Below are 18525 nucleotides of genomic sequence, written 5' to 3' on the forward strand. Positions count from 1 at the left end.
GGAACGTGATGTAACTCTTAGTGAACTTGTGTTGGGTGCCCCTGTCACTTACAGGTCTATACCCTAAATATACGTCATCATGTCAAACTGCCAAACAAGTTGATGCAATCAATTTTGCCCCCAGTTACTCAGCAATGTACTTTAAAACGATATGTGTGTGAAATTCTATTCTGCTTGATGTAAAAAAGTGAGTAACACTAACGTTCCCAAATTCTGTCTGGTTTTTAAGGGTGGTGTATTCACATTTATATGTGAAAGGTTTAGTCATGTTTGGTCATTTGAGCATTTTTTCAACCGAATTCGGGAGTTTATGGTAGGGTGTTTATCCGCTTTTTTGCCATACATGTTTATGATATAATTATTATACCCTTTCCTGCACCTTTCCTGTTTGTTTTTGTTTTTGCGTCCTCCCCAAATGATTATCTTCACGGGATGGGAGTTATCCCTCAGGAGTGTCCACCACCATATGTTTGTTTATATTTCGTGTTTGTTTAGTTGATTGTAGTGGTGGTCTTGTTCATTGTATATCAGTTTCATAAATTGTTCATTCATATTATTAATCAATTTGTCACCTTGGTAACAGAATTTGGCTTGTGACAAGTTACAGGTGAGAAAAGATTCTGAAAGTGACTGCTGTTACGTATTTTCCTACAGGGACCCCTGTCTGCTGTTCCCGTGCCACTCAGAACTACTAAAGAGGAGCCAACCAACTTGACATTGTCAGATCCAAAAACAGGTAAATCTTGTACACTTACTTATATCTGGCTATGAGGGCACGAGTATACGTTTATTACCTTAGGGGTTGTTACGTAAAAACTATAGTTCCCTCGGTATTAAGCTTTAGGAAATACATAATTGTTACATAACAGTACTAAGGGTATACTAGCCATAGAGCTTGAATAAAGGTCAGGCAATAGGCGTTTTACAGCATGATGACATTAACTAGCTCTAATTCCTACCAGAGTCAAATTAATCTTGGTAGGACACCCATGCTACGATAATAGTGCCCCAGGGAAAAGAGAAATCAAATATTGTGCCCCCTGTATGCAAATTGAGGTCACTAGTTCCTGTATCACGTGGCGTTCTTTGTTACAATTTTTGCATCGTTGTGCGTCATTAATGTTTTAATCACAAGTCAGCACAAGAGGACATCAGGATTAACAAACGGGGTTGGTATATTAACCATAAAATTGATACATTATTGGTAATTTTTGCTAAAAGTAAATGATGAATAAATCGAAGTATCTTGGGTTTTTTTCTGACCATACATTTTCCTACCATCAATTGATTTCATTGCTGATATTACATTTGGCACAACACAAACGTTGGATACAATAACTTAAAGAATATTTGTTGCATTTTTTGGTACGTGAATATTGCATAATTTACTCAAAACTTGTCCCAACGCGTTCTCGCTTTTGCTCTTGCATCATGATCAGGACACGTTCACAATGAGCTGAATAAAAAAAATATTTAACAATGCTCTCCGATTTTCTCGGCTACTTGCTTTTAACGTTATTTTGTGACTGCATATTTTTTTGTAATATAATTATGTGTGACATTTTCTCATCGAAGAATTGGTACTGACGAGTTTCTGTATATCCATTTTAACAGTTCGTCAAAAACATTCAGTTAAAATGATTTTGTGAAAATGGATTATGTAGTAATTTCACATCAAACTTATACATGTAAAATTGTATATTGTATTGTCAGATAACAACCAACCCTCCTGTTTAATGTAACTAAGTTGACTTTTAAGATGTCTGACTGGATAACCTCTCTCTTTTCCGTCGTAGGAAAACATTTGTTCCCAATAAATCTCGACGTCAAGTGTTGTTCACATGACGACATAGCTGATTTTGGTAAACAGAGTAAACAACTTGGATTTCAACTAGTTGGTCTGTGTTGTGGTAATCGGCCATCTTTTACACGTACTCTAGTTGAGTCTTTTGGACGTAAACCGGAAGCCAGTCGTTTTAGTATGGATATGTCGAGGCATCCTACTTTTGGTACAGACGACAACTTAAAGAAAAACGTCGCAGAAGATGGTATGAAGTTAAAGTACAACATAGTTGAACTAGACCAGCTTGAGTGATGTTATGGATGCAACGGTATATCACTTTATTATGAACAAGGGTAGAATATTTGCACATTTTCTGAAGAGATGCAAATTAGTAGTACGTGCAATTTACTATAATTAGCTAGAGCCCCTGAAATGGTCGCTAATCAGCGTGAGCAGCCTGTCACAACTGTTCCTTGCAGTATGGAGTCGTTCATAAACATTGCAATTTAATTCATAGAAAAATTATAAGGAATTGTCGAAGCTGTGAATTTTTTTACTCGTCACGGAAGTCGCAGATTCCAATAAAACACAGCTTTCTTGCTATACAGATTTGACATGAATGGTTCTTCACATATCACTTAGAAAATTCATTAGTATAAAAAAACTATACTTTAAGAAAACCAGATTTTCGATCAGGTCAAAATTATTACACACACTGCAAACCATTCATATCATAAGTACGTATCATTCAGACTGATTACTAGCTATATACGTCTGTGACTGCGTTATCGGAACCATACAATTTTTTTATAGACCTTACCTAGAAATATGAGTCACCAAGAGTAAAAATGAGCTATTAACAATTAAATTGCCCTTTATCTATCGATCTTATTCACTGCCTTCATTTTTTGAGTTTCAAGAAGACGACGTAACTTCGCCAGTACGGATTCCCGTCTTCATCCTTTGGTGCAAGAGAATAGAAAACCTGATATACATCTTCCATAAATTCGTCATGTAATTCCAATGGTATGTAATCCAGATGTCCAAGGAGAGGTTTTAAGAATCCTATAAACAATGATATAGTATAGGCGAGATCAATGGAAATTTAACAAAATTGCGTAATCTCACGGGTAATATGCACCGACGACTCAACTTCAAAGATATACTCAATATGATTTCATGACGTAAATGCGTGGCCTCAATGTAGCTGTACAGTATATACTTGGACGTGCTGGGCATTGTGCAAGACCCGGATGTTGTCAGGTGCTGTCTTCTGCCCGTACATAGTGAAATTGCATTTTGTAGACATTTGAGCGTAACTTTCATGTTGCGTCTTTGGTGTTATCTCTACTGAGTTCAATTCCGTATAAGCTAGTTTGTTTTCCAGCTGACTCATATGTGCCCAACGGGCTTCTTTGCTATACGCGAGCCATGTTGTAACAGTTGTTGGATATTGACAACTTACTTCACGGAGAACATTATAAAACGAATTTTAAATTTAAACAAACGTCAACTCAAAATAATGGCGAAACATTTGCGGTTAACAACATGCACGACAAGATGGTGTCATAGCAAAAGTAAAGTAGAATAATACCGTAATTAAAAAGTTTGGCCAACGTGAAAAAATGACGCTATTCACCTTTATGGTGTTCTTTTGATCCCAGCTTGAAGGTCAGTAATTCAAGGTAACTTTTATGAATTATGAATCCGCTTCTTTCGACCATTCTATTTAAATTGTTAAGTGTACCAGAAAACGGGAACAATTGGCCGAGGAAATCCTGCTGTCAAACGAGAAAGGCCCGGGGAGATATTATCAATTACAAATTACATTAATAGAATAACTTGTGTTCATCCTATCATTTCATAGAATATTCTCCCACTCTTGCTTAAATAACGTTGGGAATGAATCAGTTAACAATTACGTCAACAGTTAGACTAATACCTTCCGTTCGAAGCTCACCATATCAATCATATGTTATTTGGCAAATACCGTTTCACATCTGAATTGCTGTGATGGGTCATTTTTCCGAGAATAATAGCGTGGCGGAGGCGAGCTCTTATACAGGAAATATGACCACAGCCTTGTTGGTTCTATAAAGCTGGATTTCTGGTTGTCTTTTTTTATTACGATTATTTACATTTAAAAATCCAGTAATCGCGCGAAACAAGCAAAACAAGCACAAAAATGCATGTCCACATCTGCAGGGCTTTCGACCAATCAGAATGCGAGATTGGTGACAGGAGATGTATAATATCAAAATGATATTCTTCGAAATGTGTTTTTCCTCGCTTACCTCAAAGTATTTCTTCCATCGAGGGTGCTGTGCACATGTACGGTACACGGCGATGTATGTATCATTTGGATGTTCCGTGGTCACTGTCGCTATGAATCCGCCAGATGGCTGTAGCGTCCAGTATACATCTCTAAACAGCTTCTCTTTTTGCTCAATATATTGAAGAGATGACACAGTTATAGCCTTCGTGAATGCCTGTTTATAACCAGGACAGGTTTCCTTTAGTTTGGAAGCATCAACCACTTTGTAAACAGTTTTGTTTGGAACAGAATTGTTGTCATTTGCTATTTTGGTAGCAGCCATAGAGGTGTCGATACCTATTAAGTGGTAACACAGAAAACAAGCAAATTATGTTAATTAATACAAATTTTGTAATTTTCAATTCTGTTGTAGCTATATACTAGTATATCGGAAAGACACGCGGTCACTAACAAATATCCATAGGGAAGCAATAGTCTAAGTTTGGAAGAGCTACACATCCACTAATCAGGATTACGAGGAACCAGTGATGCCACCAAACATGGCGTTTCAAGTTCTGTCAGTGAGCATTCGCTTCCCAAGCGTTGCTCCCTGGAGTTACGAAGAGTGAGTCTAGCGCCCTCTATGCCTGAGAGCCGGCAAGAGATGACGTCATTCATGACATGTAGACAAAAAAGTGAAGACGTTAGAAAGTTTTTCTTCTTTATAGTTTGTTTTACACTAAAACAGTGGTGTTTTCATTTTTATCGTGTAGCATCAAGTGTATACCTTCATCATTATATTACTGGCGAACCAAATACTACAGTTTTGCTGTATTTCATTGAAGAATATCGAAGTTATGGAAGACTATAAACTTGCCAGACGGCTTGTGTATTTGAGCCCTTGACGGCGTATCGCATCAATAACAAGTGAGTGACCGTTCCTGTCAAATTCTACAGAATCGCAGACATTGTGAATAGTATTGCTATGACAGTAATTGTATAAGATGGCAACAAGAAGACAACACATCCATGAAACGACACTAGTATACACGTATATTGTGGTATTTGGTGTTTTAAATTTCTATCGCAAAATCGAGAAACAGCGATGTTATTGTTCGATACATGACCTCAGAAATTTGGATACACCAACATTTCTAATATGTATGTGTAGTCCTCATAAACGATTTTCTTAGGTGACCCTCTCTAGCGCTTATTAATATTCACGTGCCTACAAAAGACATGGACAGAAGTATCGAAAACACGGGGCGCCTTCTGGACATGAGGTAATCTGACAGGAAATGAAGTCTGCATCGTGATAGCTTTAATCATATCCATAATCATTTTAATACACGGCGTTCATTACACACTTTGCATTGGGCATATCAATATAATATTACCTAGGTGTAGATATCAAATAAACAAACAATGTAAGTGGAACCTTGCCAAAATTTCCAAGTGCTCGCATTTAATATACATACACTATTTCAGACATTGCATGGAATCTACATCATTGTGTATCTCTCACTGCTCTGCAACCACTAACAGATATATTATACCAGGCCCATATCTATATGACATGTTTTGAAATGTTCCTTGCAAACTGAAGGTCATACCGTTCAATAGGTGTTGACCTGTTCAGTGACCTAGTATTTTCCCATAGCCAATGAGTTTCATACAGCTCGAATTCCTTTATTCACTATGTGTTCCCCTTGTAACATAGACATCACACACTGGTAAGTATTGCTAAACAATTTTTTCCGCTTATCTTTAACCTTGATATTAGTGTACATAGGCTTACAGTTACAGTAAAAATGCTGTATATATATAAATGACAACACAATGAAAATGTGTCGTATCTGGCCATTTATCACTAACGACCTAAATACATAATGAAAATCATCAGTCATATAACGTCAGGATTTTCGAAGACCATTGTTCCCTCAATCATACGTCATCGGATCACTAAAAATCGATAATAAAAATCTACATTATGTGAACTTTCGCTATAGACAAGTATTGATTTGTCATACATGTCTACATTGTTACAGCCACCTACCAACAACACTTCGTACATTGTCACGGCTTGCTATAAGCTTTGTGAGTTCCCCAGTTCCACATCCTACGTCCAAAATATTCTCATTGTTTTGCCAGTCGTCATCATCCCACAAAGACAACGCGAGGATACCAATTCTCTGTTGCAATACTCTGTTGTTTGAGTAGAGTGCCCTGTATACCCTGTTCATATTTAGAGGTAGTCAAATCTAGCATAGGTCACAAGGGCATAAACTAATGATTTACCACACGTGCACATTAAAAGTTCTGTGTATACGTCACCCCGGGCCAAGGCATAGAACATATAACATGTATAACACGTACGCACTGTCTTTTGTTCTGTTCTGAGCATTGATCCCAACAACTAGCTAGTTGGAAGTAAGATATGTAGTGTCTAGTACGTATACGTGTTGGAATGCAAAGGCTATATGGCTTTTCAGTCATTTGTATTTCTTGCACCAGCTAGAGTCATACTTGTATCATCTGACACAACACTGGTTCAAGTTCACAAGTTCAAACCTGAAGTTTGGAGAAAACATGATATTACTGTGAATGTAAAAGATTGTCGAATTAAGAGCAACCTGGCATGCACAGTTAGTAAACAGGCTACAGGAAAACTAGTCAAATTTGTTCTCGTGATTTTCCGGATTTCTAATATTATTTTCACTATAATTCAAATATAGTTTTAAGTATTGCCAGCGTTTATATTGTTTCCTGTTATTGTTTGTTCATATTTCCTACTTTATCACTGTCTTATTAGAGTTTACCAACTTTGCATTCAGGGACCAGTCAGTTTCTTCGGCCGGGGATTTGTGGGGGTCACCAGTTTTTGAAATTGGCAGTAGGGGAGTCGTGCTGTTTTGAAAATTGTGGATGGGGCGGGGGTCATTTTGTTTTGGATTGTGACGAAAGGAAACAATCCTTACAATGGCGTATAGCCTTGTCTGAAATGGAGTACATGTAACTATTTGTTCTTGTCACTGTTTCTTATATCAATTCTTTAATATTACTTCACGAAAGAGTTCAAACATTAAATCAAACTATAAGCATTGGATTCTGAGTACATATTAAGGTTATTAGTTATTTGCGTTTTCATGATGCTTTAACCAGTTGACATGTAAATTTCGTATTACCGTAGTGCGTTTATCTGTTTTCTTATTAATGTAAACAATTGTTGTTTGCTGTTTTCTGAGTGGGTAATCAGTGTTAATTTGAGCAACTACAGTCACAACATTTATTTTATGATATGGCAGGTACGCGGAGTAGTAGGCGGAAAAATGATAAAAACAACAAATACAATAGGATTTCCAGACCACAACGCAACACTCCGCAGAACTTATCTTTGATGTATTTCTTTTACTGATTTGTGCAGTTTTTGCCTTACCGATAAATCACATTTCAGGGTGTTTAACCTGTTGTTGTACTAATGCTATCTTTATCACAGGAAGATGCTGTTATAAACCCATATATCCCACTGAAAAACTCTCTCTCTCTCTCTCTCTCTCTCTCTCTCTCTCTCTCTCTCTCTCTCTCTCTCTCTCTCTCTCTCTCTCTCTCTCTCTCTCTCTCTCTCTCTCTCTCCCCCCCAACTATGCATGGATTTGTAACCGGAACTTTCTTCTAGTTACATCTTCAGAGCTTTACCATTCAAACATGATCCAAACAGCACTCATACATCACACACTGGTAAGTATTGCTAAACAGGTTTTTTTGGATAAACTTTAACCTTTATATGTGTACATAAGCTTATAGATATAGGAAAAATGCTGAAGATATACATGCTAATTGCAGAGTGATAGCTACATGTCTGAACACAGTGCAAACATGTCGTATCAGGCCATTTATCACCAATGACCTAACTACATAATGAAAATCATCAGCCATATACGTCAGGATTTTTGAAGACCCTTGTTCTCTCAACCATTATACTAGATTGGATCACTAAAAATCGATAGTAAAAATATTATGTGAACATGTTAAAACTTTCGCTATAGACAAGTATTGATTCGTCGTACATGTCTGCATTGTTCAGCCACCTACCAACAACACTTCGTACATCGTCACGGCTTGCTATAAGCTTTGTCAGCTCTCCGGTTCCACACCCTACGTCCAAAATATTCTCATCGATTTGCCAGTCATCATCCCACAAAGACAAGGCAAGGATACCAATTCTTTGTTGACATACTCTGTTGTTTGAGTAGAGCTCCCTGTATACCCTGTTCATATTTAGAGGTAGTCAAATCTAGCATAGGTCACAAGGGCATAAACTAATGATTTACCACACGTGCACATTAAAAGTTCTGTGTATACGTCACCCCACGCCAAGGCATATAACATATAACATGTATAACACGTCTTTTGTTCTGTTCTGAGCATTGATCCCAACAACTAGCTAGTTGGAAGTAAGATATGTAGTGTCTAGTACGTATACATGTTGGAATGCAAAGGCTATATGGCTTTTCAGTCATTTGTATTCCTTGCAGAGTCATAGTTGTATCATCTGACACAACACTGGTTCAAGTTCACAAGTTCAAACCTGAAGTTTAGAGAAAACATGATATTACTGTGAATGTAAAAGATTGTCGAATTAAGTGCAACCTGGCATGCACAGTTAGTAAACAGGCTACAGGACTAGTCAAATTTGTTCTGGTGATTTTCCGGATTTCTAATATTATTTGCTATATATATTTCAAATACAGTCTTAACTATTGCCACCATTACTACTGTTTCCTGTCAAACGGAAGGTATTCATGTAACTGTTGACGTAATTGTTAACTGATTCATTCCCAACGTTATTTAAGCAAGAGTGGGAGAATATTCTATGAAATGACAGGATGAACACGTTATTCTAATGTTATTTGTAATTGATAATATCTTCCCGGGCCTTTCTCGTTTGACAGCAGGATTTCCTCGGCCAATTGTTCCCGTTTTCTGGTACACTTAACAATTTAAATAGAATGGTCGAAAGAAGCGGATTCATAATTCATAAAAGTTACCTTGAATTACTGACCTTCAAGCTGGGATCAAAAGAACACCATAAAGGTGAATAGCGTCATTTTTTCACGTTGGCCAAACTTTTTAATTACGGTATTACTTCACTTTACTATTGCTATGAAGTCCTCTTGTGGTGCAATGTGCTTGCCACAAATATGTCATCATTATTTTGAGTTGACGTTTGTACAAATTTGTGTTCGTTTTATAATGTTGTCCATGAAGTAAGTTGTGCAATTTCCTACAACTGTTATAACGGTGCACATATAGCAAAGAAGCCTGTTGAGCACATACGGAGCCATCTGGAAAACATACTAGCTGATACAGACGGAATTGCACTTAATTAACAACATGAACAGAAGAGAAAACACCAAAGACGCAACTTGATAAGATACGCTCAGATGTCTACAAAATACAATTTCACGATGCACGGGCAGAAGACACACCTGGCAACATTCGGGTCTTGCACAATGCCCAGCACGTCCAAGTATTAATTGCACAGCTACACTGAGGCCACGCCTTTAAGTCATGAAATCGACAGAAATATGAGTATTGAGTATATCTTTGAAGTTGAGGTTACGTAATTTTGTTTAATTTTCATTGATTTAGCCTATGCTAATATTATTGTTTATAGGCTACTTAAAACCTCTCCTTGGACATCTGGATTACATACCATTGGAATTACATGACGAATTTATGGAAGATGTATATCAGGTTTTCTATTCTCTTGCACCAAAGGATGAAGACGGAAATCCATACTGGCGAAATTACGTCGTTTTCTTGAAACTCGAAAAATGAAGAGAGTAAATAAGATCGATAGATAAAGAGCAATTCAATTGTTAATAGCTCATTTTGACTCTTGGTGACTCATATTTCTAGGTAAGGTCTATAAACAAAATGTATGGTTCCGATAACGCTCAATTTTAAAATAGGATGGGGTAGGTAGATTTTTATTTTCATAACTATTTTGTAAATATTTTTTCATGTATGAGTGTCTAGTTCAGGTAGATATGTTTTCTGTTCTTTTTCATATGTTCTCTGTGTTATTGGTTTCTTTTCATCAGATGGACTGTCATTACAGAGTGGAATAACAGTTTTATATTGTCTTTTTTAGTTTATGTCAGTTTCCGCATCCAATATTTCTAGCGAGACTTCACATTTTTTGCGATTTTAAATTTATTTGTTTTTTCTCGAACACGCAAAACAAAGTTAGGGTCGGCAGTGAAAAACTAGTTGGGGTTGGTCGGGTAACCGGAACCAAACAATTTTTAGGCCTAAACTAAAATAATCATGGCCGAATTCATTTGTAATGTCACTGTAGAATATAACCCATGACCCACCCGTTTTCAAGTGTACATGACTGTATACCGTGAACCATATTTTCTAGAAAAGAGACACCACACTTCAAGATGGCAGAGGTAAAAAAAAAATAAGTAAGAGATATCCGTCAGGGGTTATTCAAACACTGAGATGGTAGACCGATGTGTTTTGTATATATGGCTGACAGATACAAAATGCACGTCTTGTATACGCCATGTTTCTTGTAGTAGCATTTCGGAATCAACTCGTCTTCAATAGAGTAATTTGTTCGGCATTGGTTATTACATAAATTTACAGTTACACAATAATTACATAGTTTCTTTGCATTTGTATATGCCACTGCCTGGGCCCACTTAAAATTGTACAGTTGTATTTTATCTGTAAGAGTACTTTTAAGAGAGCATTTAATTTCATGAAGCAACGAAATTCACTTTCATCTACAACAGACTGAAATTAGTGACAGGGTAGACTTGTAATGTTAACATTAACACGTTTTCAAATTAACATGCTAGTACCAGCTGATGTAGTTTGACTTTGACATAACAATTTACTCCATACACAGCAGCCCATGTTGTGAATTTTACTTGTCCATCTAAGAACAGAAGTGGTACAGTGTAGGTTCACATTGCCTGCAGTGACTTCTCATGTTCTTACACTAATCTCAAGTGACTTCCTTTACTGATATAAACTGCTGATAACATAAGATAATATTGTCGATTTTATAAAAGAAAGTTACAAAAAGTAAGCAAATCACCATCTTCATGTTTCTGTCTCTCCTTTTCCTCCTCTACTATATCTTCTATTTATTGGATTCCTGGTAACAAGCCCTTTCTCTACATAATGAACATGTTCTCAGCCCCCCCCCCCCATACACACATACACAATTGGAAAACTTGAAACAACCGCCCTTTTTGTGAACAAGCTTTGTCGCCGCCGCCATGACTGTAGATGACGTCGACATTCCAGACACGGAGCTAACTTTTTGAGTAGTCAGAAACAGAAAAGAAAACTGTGTCACCCTAATGATGGGCCTTATCAAACCCACTCATGCATGTGATTCATTACATTTCTTTTTTGGTTGATTTTGACATTGCATACATGTGTGTAACACCTCTATTCAATTTCTCATTTCCTAGTTTATTTCCTTTGATTTTATTATAGAACTCGACGGGGTGTACATTCATTTAAAAATCTATTAAACGTGCAATTACTTTTCGCGAAGAAGGTGGTTGTCAAAAGATAAGGGCAAATCGTCACACTGAAAAGCGTGGCAGTTTTACCTCCAAGTCTAATTTTACCACTAATTTGCCTAAACCACAAAGACACATCTTTTCCCAGAGTAGCACAATTAGGCACGTGTTCGATACACCTTCTCTTGTTCTAATTATTACTTCAATCTGTATATGATCTCAGGATCCGAGTTGACATGTGCAGCAAGGCGGTATGTGGACAATTCCAAAATTATTGGGTGAGTGAGTGAGTGAGTGAGTGAGTGAGTGAGTGAGTGAGTGAGTGAGTGAATGAGTGATCATTGAGTAAGTGTATGAGTGATCATTGAGTGAGTGCATGAGTGAGTGCATGAGTGAGTGAGTGATCATTGAGTGAGTGATCATTGAGTGAGTGAGTGAGTGAGTGAGTGAGTTAGTTAGTGAGTAAGTGAGCGAGTGTATGTATGTGTGTGAGAGCGAGGGATTGCTCAGTGAGAGAGTGAGGCAAGGGATGCGTGGGTAAAGGGAAGTGATGTGTAAGTGAGGCCATGGGTGACTGAATAAGCAAGTTAGTGAACCAAAGGTTGTTTATCCAAATGAGCAAACCTCTAACTGTTAAAACGATGTAATCAGTGTATAAGCAGCGTACTGATATGACAAATATACCATATTTGGACATTATGTAACTCCCATACGGCAGATTATGTGATTGATTAACACAAGCACGTTAAATGGTTGGCAATGCATGAATTTGTAATTTTATCTTCAACTCCTTGTTCCTCTAGACGTGGTGAAGGAAAGCATCCGATGCAACGACAAGGATAGGTGCTAGACTAGAGACATTTATAATCTTTAACATCCACTTGAAAACAATGTGGAATAAGGGAATTGTTTTAAAACAGGTTCTGGATATCAATGACGTCCGTTAAAGACAGTTCCCCATACTTTATTGACATCTAACAAAAATCCTACACAGCGTAAAGGTTTATATAATTTGTTCTACATTCCATAGATATATTAGCGCAAGGTTTATAGTGAACTTCATTAGATTGGTCAATTAGGAAGAGATAGAATTGGTTAGTAGAGTTTGTTTGAACTTGAGATTTACCAATTTGACGTAACTTGATTGGTTTCATATATATATATATATATATATATATATATATATATATATATATATATATATATATATATATATATATATATATATATATATATTAGTCAGAATTCTAAATTTGACTCAAGCTAAGTGTGTATTTCATTCCCGATAAATCAACCACATTACCTAACTACTTTCTTTAAAACGATCAGTAGATCACATGGGACTTCATCTAAAGTTTACAGTGTATTACTATTAGTAAAATATTGTGTAATAAAAATATCTTTTCAATATATGAGGTAGATTTAACATGTAAATAGATACGTTTCTAACAGTGTATTAGTGTGTGTGTGTGTGTGTGTGTGTGTGTGAGTATGTGAGTATATATATATATATATATATATATATATATATATATATATATATATATATATATATATATATATATATATATATATATATATTATAATAAAACCATCTTTTCAACACATTCAAACTGATCATTAATGTCCTGCCTAGAACAAACCATCTAGCCAAGGGGTAGCAATATTAACTGCAGTAATGTGTCACGTGAGGAAGACAACCTTTGACCTTGTACGTATCGTGATATACATTCGTGTACAGTTCTGTGGAAGGTGGAATAGGATCAAGCATTGCTTCTCCAACGGCGATGTCAATTTCACTTGAAATAGTACTATCAATCACCTACGGGATAAATTTTTAAAAGAAATTAAATAATAAGAATATTAAATGCGATATTAGACCCAGTGTTAACATGACACAAGCTGTTTGGTGAACATAAACATACTTAAATGAAACAACATTCCAGTATAATAATAATATTGGTGCATATCCCCTATAACATTACCGTTGCTTTCTGGCATTCTTAGAACACTTGATTACATAGTAGAGATGTCCTGAATTAAGTTCTGTTTATTACAAGTGGTGGTAAAGTGTGATTCAGTAAGTACAATACTGCGAGTACCATTTACAGTTCTTTTTCACATACCATGAACAAACCACTAAACAAACTATCAAGATCAGTGGGCTTGATCACAAGGCTTCATGTTGAGATAAACACACACAAAAATAACACACAACCATTTCTTACACAGTGTCTGTTCCTTATTTTGCTAATGATGTAAACAGTAGTAGCATGCATACTACGACTACTATTACAATAGACACATGTATACGTGGTAGAATAGTTGATCATGGCATGTTGTAAGAGTCTCTGTCTGTCTGTCTGTCTCTCTCTCTCTCTCTCTTTCTCTCTCTTGATATCTCATCAGATGACTCTTGCACACTTCTTGGAAATCCATTGTAAATGTTGTAGATCACAATCTACGTCCAAATACGTATACATTCAGCTTGTGTCCCTTTCGTTATTTGAAGGGTGAAATACAAGTAACCACTGTATTTGGAAACAAAAAGTATACTTCCATGTCAATTTAAGTTACATCCATACTTTAATATGATTCGTGTTTCCTAGCGACATGGAGGTTAAAATGGATTTTTAAAAATAAATAACTAATATTGAGTATGGACATGTTTTACCTTTAACTCGTGTAAGTTGGCAAGTCCATTAATATGTATCTGTTCCCTTAGTAACATAATTGGGTCACGTGTTCGATACATCTCCTCTCGTTCTTCTTTACTTCGATATAAGGTATCAGGATCAAAATTAGAGTGACCAGAAAGGCGGTATGTAGACAGTTCCAAAATGATGGGTCCCTGGTGGATAGGATAATATTGGGTAGTGGTAAGTAAGAAAATCTCCGTCTATCACTCTCTCCCTGCCTCCCTCCCTGCCCCCTCTCTCTCTTCCTCCCTCCCTCACTCCCTCTCTCCTTCCCCCCCCCCTCTCTCTCTCTCTCTCTCTCTCTCTCTCTCTCTCTCTCTCTCTCTCTCTCTCTCTCTCTCTCTCTCTCTCTCTCTCTCGCTCAGAAATAATAACACTATCGTGTGTTACATTCACCCAACAACAGTACCTTTCCTGATCTGCAAAAATCTGCACAAAACATCGTTGCCGCCCTTGTTGCCACAACATCCATACCATCCGCCTGAAAAGAAAGACATTGTCTCTTTAATTCGGAACACAACTCTTTAGGCTCCAAATTGTCTTAAACTGTTGGATATATTGGTTCAACTCAAGTTATATGTTCAATGAATGAAGGCCCACAACAATAGAAGTGTACGTGGTTACATTTTGTCATCACAAGTATTTTTTCGTCTGAATGGATACTCGGAGATTAATATAATTATACCTGAACTCATAAAACATGGAGAAGGCAACGGCAAATACGAACGTGTCACCCATTTTCCCATCACTGCAAATTTTAAAGCCAATGGCTATACAGCCGTTGTCGTGACACAGACCAACCAGGGTATGAATACCATACTTTCTGTATCATCACGTGCAACTTGGCTTGCGCAATGGTCTCTCTAAATCCAATCTGATTAAAATCCAATGTTGAGTACAAATCGCGATTTCTTTTTGGCTGTTACGTTTGCTGTCGTTTGTCCTTTTGTCATCAGCGCTCACGACAGTAATCTTAACAACTAAAAAGAAACCGCGAAGTGTATACTACGGATTCTAATCACAAGATTGGTCATGATCGTACTATATTACACTAATCCTTCCTATCCCATCCCTTAACCAGTTATCGCTTATAAAATACTTACCCATACACCAGGAATATAATCACCTCTTGTATAAAAGTCTGTACTAGCCGATGCTCTAGAGGCAGGCATACTCTTTCCATATTGATTATTTACAATGATGAATACAAGAGGTAAATCCCAAAGTTTTGCCATATTGTAGGTTTCGAAAACCTGTCCCTGGTTTGCTGCACCATCTCCAAGGATCACCAGTGATATATCATCAGATCCTCGATATTTGTTGGAGAAGGCGAACCCAGCACCAACAGGAACCTAATCACACAAACGTAAAGATGAATCAATGTTTTATTTCCATATGTGCATAAATTTACGATAACTGTGAAAAGTCTGCAGAGAGAGAGAGAGAGAGAGAGAGAGAGAGAGAGAGAGAGAGAGAGAGAGAGAGAGAGAGAGAGAGAGAGAGAGAGAGAGAGAGAGAGAGAGAGAGAGAGAGGAGAGGGAGACAGGCCTAGGGGGAGCGAGGGGGTCTGGATTTTGATGAGACTAAATGGATATATAGGATGTATTTACCTGTGAGCCAACTACACCAGATGCAATGGCGTGAAAATTGGGTCCTTGGCTGTGCATTGAGCCGCCTTTTCCTCTACTCGAACCGGTTGTACGGCCTTCAAATTTAAAAAAGAGTTGATAAAATATGTTGTTAGAAATCCATGTACAATGTCAACTGCACAATACATTTACTAATAAATGCCAACACTGTTCAATGTGTGTACTTATATCTAAAACAGAAAAAAAATCTAAAAATCCAAAAAAAAACACTTGCAGCTAGTATAGTTTAGCTTTCAGAAACAGTGCCATACTGTGTGTACCTTTTAAGATATTTTGCTTCCATCCTTGGATAGAAAGGTGGTCGATATGTACACATTCTACTGTATCATGGCAAAGTGAAATTTGTAAAACAAAAAAAAAAGTGTCAAACACATTATTAGTTCAGTAGATTTGGATGTTTGAAATTAGTCTACTTCCTAGACAGTATGGTTACGATTTATACCTTCACTCACACAGCCTGGTCATCCAGACTAGTTTGAAATTAACTCTTACACAAATACACGTTGTTCAATCTAGATCGTCGATAGCAATGTGCATTTTTATTTGTATGGCCTTGGATACCAGGACTGTTAGTATATATTACCAATGATCTCACAGTAGTAGGTTGTACTGGTCCATATGGTTGGTGTACATTCTACATTCTAACAATTAAAGCACTGTTAGGCTACGCATTCCTCTAAAAACAATCGTTTGCACGAAGTTCTGCAAAGACGACTCTGAATGGTGTTGTTCCCAATAGCTGTCAGGGCAAACATACACATACGTGCACACATGTACGTACGTACGTAACAGGTACATTTACACAAATGCACGAATACATACATACATACATACATCCATCCATCCATCCATCCATCCATCCATCCATACATACATACATACATACATACATACATACATACATACATACATACATACATACATACAGACACGCACACATGCATGCATGCATTCATACATACATACATACATACATACATACATACATACATACACACGCATACATACATACATACATACATACATACATACATACATACATACATACATACACACAACAAACCGACAACAAAATTATGACAACAGAGAAGGAACAAAAATAAAACATACAACCAACTAATTTTTAGTACCTAACAATTGTTTGAGAGGAACATATAATCGCACATTCACAACTAGCCTACGTGTAGGTTGTAACTTACCAAAGATTTCCGCCGTGATCATGCGGACGGGGACTCCCCTGACGAAAGCCCAGCCATGGTTTCTATAGTAACTGATTACAGAATCAGTGGCTTTGATTCCTGCTTCAACACCGACACAACAAGCTTCCTGATAAACAAAATAAACTACACCGTTGGAGAGAGAGAGAGAGAGAGAGAGAGAGAGAGAGAGAGAGAGAGAGAGAGAGAGAGAGAGAGAGAGAGAGAGAGAGAGAGAGAGAGAAAACTGTCTTATAACATGCCATGAACAATTCTACCAAGTCTACACGTGTCTATTGTAAAATTGTAGTCGTTGTATGCATGCTCCTTTTGAAATTAGACAGTAATCAAAACATGACGTGTGTATCCTTTTGATTATCATTTGTGTACTTAATAATATAAAAAATGTTCAATGGAGATAGTTACCCATCCGTCGCCCTGATTTGATTGATCCAATCGAATATTGTAATTTACAGGACAAATGTATAGTTAATTTGCCCTCGGCGAAAAATAGAAGCTATTTGTTCCAAAAAGTGTTTCCTTACAAGTCTAAACTGTTCGATATCTATTAGAAACAAATACCGTGGCTTGTGTAACGAACATACTGATTGGTTAATCATTAAGTGTAAAGGTAACGTACTTGACCAGAACATAGGTGTATAGGTTTTTCTCCAGCGAGACGATTTATCTGATGGATCTTTGTTTCCATGAAGCGAATCCCTTGCATTTGTCTGTAATATTTCAAAGCATGGTTTCTAGTCAAACTACAGGATGTTGATGGCCCTGAATCAAGTTTGTGGAGTTTATAGTCCTGCAAGTGAACACAGATATTAGCGATAGTGTACACACGCATACACATACGTACACACACTACATAGTATTACACATACATACATACATACATACATACATACATACATACATACATACATACATACACACACACACATACATACATACATACATACATACATACATACATACATACATACAAGATAATCACGTAAAGCTGTACTCACCTTGGTCTGAAAACATGCTTGGTGCACGGTTCGAGTAGAAAGACCGTGTGTGAATCTCTGCAATTTGAATAAATTAAATACTACTTATATTCTGAGATTAATCCATGACGTGGTGTCTAAAACACATACAGTCGATGTATATACATATACAAACAAACAATGTATGCATACAAATGGCAATGCACTTGGTTGAAGTATGCTTCAAAATTGCGAAACAATGTGTTCTATTTACCTTGAAAATGTAGTGCCTTTTAGATCCAATCATAATCAGTGCTTGAACGTCACTATAAGCGCGTACAACTAGGAAAGATAATGTACATCCCAAAAAAGACTTGGAAGCCGAGAACTTCAGCTGAAATGACCATGAGCGCC

At 36.9% G+C, this 18525-nt stretch overlaps 4 protein-coding genes across 4 annotated transcripts in view; 2 read left to right on the top strand and 2 right to left on the bottom strand.

Annotated features, from left to right (window-relative positions):
- LOC144448064 (betaine--homocysteine S-methyltransferase 1-like) overlaps positions 1-2095 on the top strand; it is a 5718-nt gene extending 3623 nt beyond the window's left edge. The window contains exons 6-7 of the mRNA XM_078138214.1: positions 655-736; positions 1797-2095. Coding sequence (XP_077994340.1) covers positions 655-736; positions 1797-2095 — 381 coding nt within the window. The remainder of the gene's footprint in view (positions 1-654; positions 737-1796) is intronic.
- Positions 2096-2684: 589 nt separating this feature from the next.
- Positions 2685-6280, bottom strand: LOC144448065 (uncharacterized). The gene is made up of 4 exons (XM_078138215.1): positions 6094-6280; positions 4078-4394; positions 3423-3564; positions 2685-2848 (listed from the first exon to the last, which is right to left on the bottom strand). The coding sequence occupies exons 1-4, from the start codon at positions 6278-6280 to the stop codon at positions 2685-2687; spliced, it is 810 nt and encodes a 269-aa protein (XP_077994341.1).
- LOC144448066 (uncharacterized) lies at positions 5748-9878 on the top strand. Its single transcript, XM_078138216.1, has 4 exons — positions 5748-5770; positions 7714-7775; positions 8990-9131; positions 9715-9878. Exons 2-4 carry the CDS (start codon positions 7743-7745, stop codon positions 9876-9878), a joined length of 339 nt encoding a protein of 112 aa, XP_077994342.1. The 5' UTR covers positions 5748-5770; positions 7714-7742.
- A 3378-nt stretch (positions 9879-13256) lies between these two features.
- LOC144448067 (pyruvate dehydrogenase E1 component subunit alpha type I, mitochondrial-like) lies at positions 13257-18169 on the bottom strand. The gene is made up of 6 exons (XM_078138217.1): positions 18154-18169; positions 15900-15994; positions 15393-15641; positions 14699-14770; positions 14265-14441; positions 13257-13412 (listed from the first exon to the last, which is right to left on the bottom strand). The coding sequence occupies exons 1-6, from the start codon at positions 18167-18169 to the stop codon at positions 13257-13259; spliced, it is 765 nt and encodes a 254-aa protein (XP_077994343.1).
- Positions 18170-18525: the final 356 nt, after the last annotated feature.

Source organism: Glandiceps talaboti, chromosome 17, assembly GCF_964340395.1.
Source record: "Glandiceps talaboti chromosome 17, keGlaTala1.1, whole genome shotgun sequence".
Lineage (NCBI taxonomy): Eukaryota > Metazoa > Hemichordata > Enteropneusta > Spengelidae > Glandiceps > Glandiceps talaboti.

What these genes read in the sequence shown, in the direction of transcription:
- LOC144448065 (XM_078138215.1), bottom strand. Translation starts at nt 6,280, where the DNA reads ATGAACAGGGTATACAGGGCACTCTACTCAAACAACAGAGTATTGCAA. An exon ending in GATGGAAGAAATACTTTGAG is followed by an intron (nt 3,565 to 4,077) that starts GTAAGCGAGGAA and finishes CTCGTTTGACAG; the next exon opens with CAGGATTTCCTCGGCCAATT. An exon ending in ATCAAAAGAACACCATAAAG is followed by an intron (nt 2,849 to 3,422) that starts GTGAATAGCGTC and finishes CATTGTTTATAG; the next exon opens with GATTCTTAAAACCTCTCCTT.
- LOC144448066 (XM_078138216.1), top strand. Translation starts at nt 7,743, where the DNA reads ATGATCCAAACAGCACTCATACATCACACACTG. An exon ending in CACTCATACATCACACACTG is followed by an intron (nt 7,776 to 8,989) that starts GTAAGTATTGCT and finishes CTCGTTTGACAG; the next exon opens with CAGGATTTCCTCGGCCAATT. An exon ending in ATCAAAAGAACACCATAAAG is followed by an intron (nt 9,132 to 9,714) that starts GTGAATAGCGTC and finishes TATTGTTTATAG; the next exon opens with GCTACTTAAAACCTCTCCTT.
- LOC144448067 (XM_078138217.1), bottom strand. An exon ending in ATTATATTCCTGGTGTATGG is followed by an intron (nt 14,771 to 15,392) that starts GTAAGTATTTTA and finishes CTTTCTTTTCAG; the next exon opens with GCGGATGGTATGGATGTTGT. An exon ending in CCAACTTACACGAGTTAAAG is followed by an intron (nt 13,413 to 14,264) that starts GTAAAACATGTC and finishes TTTATCCCGTAG; the next exon opens with GTGATTGATAGTACTATTTC.